Here is a 7,282-nt window from a genome sequence, read left to right as displayed (position 1 = left end):
TAATATGAATGGTAATATAGCCCAGAAAAACTTGTAAACAGATTAAAGGTGAACTTCAAGCTCAAGGAACATCAGTGTCAGATCACACCATCCATCGTGGTATGAGCCAAAGTGGACTTCATGGGAGACGACCAAGGAGGACACCATTGTTGAAAAAAAATCATAAAAAACAGACTGGAATTTGCCAAACTACATGTTGACAAGCTACAAAGCTTCTGGGAGAATGTCCTATGGACAGATAAGACAAAAATGGAACTTTATGGCAAGGCACATCAGCTCTATGTTCTCAGGTGGAAAAATGAAGCATATCACATATCACATATCATATCCCTACTATGAAACATGGAGGAGGATCTGTTACGTTCTGGGGCTGCTTTGCTGCATCTGGCACAGGGTGTCTAGAATCTGCAGGGTACAATGAAATCTCAAGACTATCAAGGGATTCAAGAGAGAAATGTGCTGCCCAGTGTAAGAAAGCTGGTCTCAGTCGCAGGTCATGGGTCTTGCAACAGGATAATGACACACAATACACAGCTAAAAACATGCAAGAATGGCTAAGAGGAAAACATTGGACTATTCTGAATTGGTCTTCTATGAGCTCTGACCTAAATCCTAATGAGCATCTTTGGAAAGAGCTGAAACATGCCATCTGGAAAAGGCAACTTTCAAAGATGAGACAACTGGAGCAGTTTGCTCTTGAAGAGTGGCCAAAATACCTGTCGAGAGGTGCAGAAGTCTCATTAACAGTTACAGGAATCATTTTATTTCAGCAATTGCATCAAAAGGTTGTTCAACAAAATATTTTACTTAAGGGTACCATCATTTCTGTCCAGGCCCATTTCAAGAGTTTTATTTTTTTTAAATTCTGTGGAAGCATGGATGAAAAGCAATGTCTGACTTTCAGTTGTTCATTTTCATAGATTTTTGATATATTATTACTTATGTCAGATTCAAGTTATTTCTGTGACCACTGTGGGTTTTTGTGTCATTAAATGAGGGGTACCAACAATTTTAACCACGTATGTAGGAGGAGTGAATATTTTGACTCCACAGCAACTTTCTGGAAATTAACACGCAGTGGATGTTGGAGTGAAAATTACACATTTGCCATTTTATTACCCAGCACATAGTGCCCAGATTGTGCTCCAGGAGACACACACCACAAATTAAGTGGGTTCTTCTCACTATAATATTGCTAAATACAGGGATCCTAAATGTTGTTTGCGCGCACTGCAAGACTCCGAAGTGAGAGCGGATTTTGCTGGATTGCTTTATAGAAACTCTGTTGCTTTTCAACAACCTTTGAGCCACTATTAGTGTGGGAACCTCTGTTTTTCCATTGACAGATGATGGACCTGAGTGGGGACTTGTTTTTTGTGAGATGAGAATTGGTATTATTTTCGCCTACATAACATTGATTGGTTCCTTTTTATTCGATATTTGGGAGGCAGAATGAACCAACAGTTGAACACCGCACACTACTGGCTCATCCAACAAGGTTTTCTATTAGACTGTGAACTGTCATTGTCTTGGTAAATAATTAAAGTTTTTTACATAGCTTGCCATTTAATGGACAGTTTAAGTAGAAATGTTCAAAAATATAAAACTCAAGGATATTTTATTAATAAGTAATAATTGTTTTTTATCTTAGCAGATGACTGTACCAGGAGATCAGAGGGACAGCTGACATCTTCAACTTTTAAATCTGATGATCTTGAGATCCTACAAGATACAACTGAAGTGATTGCTGTTACTCCAGATATATCATCATCCATTCACAGCAAAGATCTGTCATCTGATCCTATGAAACAGGTCCCATCTTCTGATTCATTACTGAGTAATAAGGGAACGCAAAGTCACAAAAGAGGCAATAAAAAACAAACTGCTCCTAAAGCAAAGAAGTCATTCTCATGTTCAGAATGTGGGAAATGTTTTACATGGAAATCACATTTTGTTGCACACCAGAAAACTCACACAAGGGAGAAGCCTTTTTCCTGTTCAGAATGCGGGAAATGCTTTACACTGAAATCAGATTTGGTTAATCACCATAGAACTCACACAGGGGAGAAGTCTTTTTCCTGTTCAGAATGTGGGAAATGCTTTATACAGAAATCAAATTTTGTTACTCACCAGAGAACACACACAGGAGAGAAGCCTTTTTCCTGTTCAGAATGTGGGAAATGTTTTAACCGGAAATCAAATTTGATTATTCACCTTAGAACTCACACAGGGGAGAAGCCTTTTTCCTGTTCAGAATGTGGGAAATGTTTTACACTGAAATCAGATTTGGTTAATCACCATAGAACTCACACAGGGGAGAAGCCTTTTTCCTGTTCAGAATGTGGGAAATGTTTTATACAGAAATCACATTTTGTTACACATCAGAGAACTCACACAGGGGAGAAGCCTTTTTCCTGTTCAGAATGTGGGAAATGTTTTACACTGAAATCAAATTTGGTTAATCACCATAGAACTCACACAGGGGAGAAGCCTTTTTCCTGTTCAGAATGTGGGAAATGTTTTAACCAGAAATCAGATTTGGTTAATCACCATAGAACTCACACAGGGGAGAAGCCTTTTTCCTGTTCAGAATGTGGGAAATGTTTTAACCAGAAATCAGATTTGGTTAATCACCATAGAATTCACACAGGGGAGAAACCTTTTTCCTGTTCAGAATGTGGGAAATGTTTTAACCAGAAATCAGATTTGGTTAATCACCATAGAACTCACACAGGGGAGAAGCCTTTTTCCTGTTCAGAATGTGGGAAATGTTTTAACTGGAAATCACAACTGGTTTATCACCATAGAACTCACACAGGGGAGAAGCCTTTTTCCTGTTCAGAATGTGGGAAATGTTTTATCCAGAAATCAGATTTGGTTAATCACCATAAAACTCACACGGGGGAGAAGCCTTTTTCCTGTTCAGAATGTGGGAAATGTTTTGCGCATAAATCACATTTTGTTAGACACCAGAGAACTCACACAGGAGAGAAGCCTTTTTCCTGTTCAGAACGTGGGAAATGTTTTAACCAGAAATCAGATTTGGTTAATCACCATAAAACTCAAGTAGTAAGGGGGCTGTATTACTTGTCAAAAAGAAATCTGACAGGTGCCACGCCCCTATAAATGTGTATCAAACCTGCCCCTTTTATACAATTTGATATCAAATTGTTATAAAAGGGTCGTGTTTGATATACTTTTATATCAATTTGCTATAAATTTGATATAAAAGGTATCAGGACGAAATATTTATATGTCCAATTATATTCTCTTTTATAGGCCTTTAAATAAAGTAGAATAAAAGTAGAATAAAAGGGTTGTTATTAGTGTTGAGCATTCCAATACTGCAAATATCGGGTATCGGCCGATATTCGCTGTATCGGAATTCCGATACCGAGTACCGATATTTTTTCAATATCGGATATCGGAATCGGAAGTTCCCATAATGCAATGAGCCACTGTTGTGGCTCTGATTGGCTGCCAAAATGACGTCATCATGATGCGCGGTCTGTGCCGGTGGTCTGTGCCGACTGTCCGGGGGTCTGTACCAGCCTGCCGGGGGGCTGTGCCGACTGTCCGGGGGTCTGTACCGGCCTGCCGGGGGGCTGTGCCGGCCTGCCGGTGGTCTGTGCTGACTGTCCGGGGGTCTGTGCAGGCTGCGGGGGTCTGTGCAGGCATCGTATGATGGGACTACAAGTCCCATCGGGCGATGCCTGCTACCATGACAGTGATTGACACATTAGCCAATGATGGGACAGTAGTAGTCCCATCATCCGGCTAATGTGTTGAATGTAAAAAAAAATAAAAAATTACATACTACATACATGCTACATACATGCAACATACATACTACATACATGCTACATACATACAACATATATACTACATGCATACTACATATATACCACATATATACTACATGCATGCAACATACATATATACTACATACATACTACATATATACTACATGCATACTACATATATACCACATGCATGCGACATACATATATACAACATATATGCTACATGCATACTACATATATACCACATATATACTGCATGCATGCAACATACATATATACTACATATATACTACATGCAACATACATACTACATATATACTACATATATACTACATGCATGCAACATAGATGCATACTACATATATACCACATATATACTACATGCAACATACATTCTACATATATACCACATGCATGCAACATACATATATACAACATATATACTACATGCATGCAACATGCATACTACATATATACCACATGCATGCAACATACATATATACAACATATATACTACATGCATACTACATATATACCACATATATACTACATGCATGCAACATACATATATACTACATATATACTACATGCAACATACATACTACACACATACTACATATATACCACATGCATGCAACATGCATACTACATATATACTACATATATACTACATGCATGCAACATACATACATACTACATATATACCACATGCATGCAACATGCATACTACATATATACTACATGCATGCAACATATATGCTACATACAATACATTCATGTAATACATACATATAGACATACAGTACATATAACATAGAGTACATACTCACCATCACTTGTCACTTTGATCCCCGAAGCCATTGTCATCTGTGGAATAAATATTAAAATAACAAACCACCAATATACTTACCCCTGATCCGCAGAAGTCCACGAGTGTCCCACGATGATCTTGCGTGGAGAACAGCAGCATCAGCTTATGCTACCGTTCTCTACGGGCTCCAGGAATCCAATGACGGGAGGTAGGTATCCTTTCGCACTGTATTCCTCCGCCACTGTAAAAAAAGTCCCTAGTCTCACTTTATGGCAAAAGCTGCGTGGGAAATGTAGTATGCATGTTGCATGCATGTGGTATATATGTAGTATGTATGTAGTTTGCATGTAGTATATATGTAGTATATATGTTGTATGTAGTATATATGTTGTATATATGTATGTTGCATGCATATAGTATATATGTTGTATATATGTATGTTGCATATATGTAGTATGTATGTAGTATATATATGTGGTATATATGTAGTATGCATGTTGCATGCATGTGGTATATATGTAGTATGTATGTATGTAGCATGCATGTAGTATATATGTAGTATGCATGTTGCATGTAGTATATATGTATGTTGCATGCATGTAGTATATATGTAGTATGTATGTTGCATGTAGTATATATGTTGTATATATGTATGTTCCATGCATGTGGTATATATGTAGTATATATGTGGTATATATGTAGTATGCATGTTGCATGCATGTGGTATACACTCACTGGCCACTTTATTAGGTACACCTGTCCAACTGTGTGTTAAGACTTAATTTCTAATCAGCCAATCACATGGCGGCAACTCAGTGCATTTAGGCATGTAGACATGGTCAAGACAATCTCCTGCAGTTCAAACCGAGCATCAGTATGGGGAAGAAAGGTGATTTGAGTGCCTTTGAACGTGGCATGATTGTTGGTGCCAGAAGGGCTGGTCTGAGTATTTCAGAAACTGCTGATCTACTGGGATTTTCACGCACAACCATCTCTAGGGTTTACAGAGAATGGTCCGAAAAAGAAAAAAAATCCAGTGAGCGGCAGTTCTGTGGCCGGAAATGCCTTGTTGATGCCAGAGGTCAGAGGAGAATGGGCAGACTGGTTCGAGCTGATAGAAAGGCAACAGTGACTCAAATTGCCACCCGTTACAACCAAGGTAGGCAGAAGAGCATCTCTGAACGCACAGTGCGTCGAACTTTGAGGCAGATGGGCTACAGCAGCAGAAGACCACACTGGGTACCACTCCTCTCAGCTAAGAACAGGCATCTGATGGCTACTTTCAGCAGGATAATGCGCCATGTCATAAAGCTCGAATCATCTCAGATTGGTTTCTTGAACATGACAATGAGTTTACTGTACTCAAATGGCCTCCTCAGTCACCAGATCTCAATCCAATAGAGCATCTTTGGGATGTGGTGGAACGGGAGATTCGCATCAGGGATGTGCAGCCGACAAATCTGCGCCAACTGTGTGATGCCATCATGTCAATATGGTCCAAAATCTCTGAGGAATGCTTCCAGCACCTTGTTGAATCTCTGCCACGAAGAATTGAGGCAGTTCTGAAGGCAAAAGGGGGTCCAACCCGTTACTAGCATGGTGTACCTAATAAAGTGGCCAGTGAGTGTATATGTGGTATGTATGTATGTTGCATGCATGTAGTATGTATGTAGTATGCATGTTGCATGTAGCATATATGTTATATATATGTATGTTGCATGCATGTAGTATATATGTAGTATATATGTGGTATATATGTAGTATGCATGTTGCATGCATGTAGTATATATGTTGTATGTATGTAGCATGTATGTAGTATGTATCTTGCATGTATGTAGCATGTATGTAGTATGTATGTAGCATGTAGTATGTATGTAGTATGTATTTTTTTATTTATTTATTTTTTTACATTCAACACATTAGCCGGATGATGGGACTACTACTGTCCCATCATTGGCTAATGTGTCAATCACCGTCATGGTAGCAGGCATCGCCCGATGGGACTTGTCCCATCGGACGATGCCTGCACAGACCCCTGCAGCCTGCACAGACCCCCGGACAGTCGGCACAGACCACCGGCAGGCCGGCACAGCCCCCCGGCAGGCTGGTACAGACCCCCGGGCAGTCGGCACAGACCCCCGGGCAGTCGGCACAGACCCCCAGCAGGCCCGTACACCCCCCCCCGAAAGGCTGTGCAAGGACAGAAAAGGCTTTTTCTTATTCCGATACCGGAAGTCCCATAGACTTGAATGGGACTTCTGGTATCGGAATCGGCGATACCCGATACTATTTTCGTATCGGGCCGATACCATCCGATCCGATATTTTAGGGTATCGGATGGTATTGCTCAACACTAGTTGTGATTGAATCACTTTTATATCAATCGCTATTGTTTGATATAAAAGGCTGTGTTTGATACACTTTTATATGGCCAATAAAGGGACCCTTTTATAGCCTTTTTATACTTTAATTGGTATCGATTCATTGGGCATATTATTTATATGGCCAATATTTTAATAAAAGGAAACATTTTATTCGAATTGTAGATAAAAATGAGAGATGCCATTTTTATGAAAAATATAATGGTGTTTATTGAACAACAATCTAAAAAAATTTTTTTATAAAGCATTACATTTGACATTTAAAAGCGTTACATTCATATATAACA

General features: G+C 39.3%; 1 protein-coding gene across 1 annotated transcript; it reads left to right on the top strand.

Annotated features, from left to right (window-relative positions):
- The first annotated feature begins 1,738 nt into the window (after positions 1-1,738).
- On the top strand, positions 1,739-3,512 carry LOC141073926 (uncharacterized). The gene has a single exon (XM_073561459.1). The coding sequence runs from the start codon at positions 1,804-1,806 to the stop codon at positions 3,124-3,126; it is 1,323 nt and encodes a 440-aa protein (XP_073417560.1). The 5' UTR covers positions 1,739-1,803; the 3' UTR covers positions 3,127-3,512.
- Positions 3,513-7,282: the final 3,770 nt, after the last annotated feature.

Source organism: Dendrobates tinctorius, unplaced genomic scaffold, assembly GCF_039654945.1.
Source record: "Dendrobates tinctorius isolate UK_male_01 unplaced genomic scaffold, ASM3965494v1 ptg000320l, whole genome shotgun sequence".
Classification (NCBI taxonomy): domain Eukaryota; kingdom Metazoa; phylum Chordata; class Amphibia; order Anura; family Dendrobatidae; genus Dendrobates; species Dendrobates tinctorius.
Note: the sequence above shows the minus strand (reverse complement) of the source record. Positions and strands in the feature narration are given on the sequence as shown.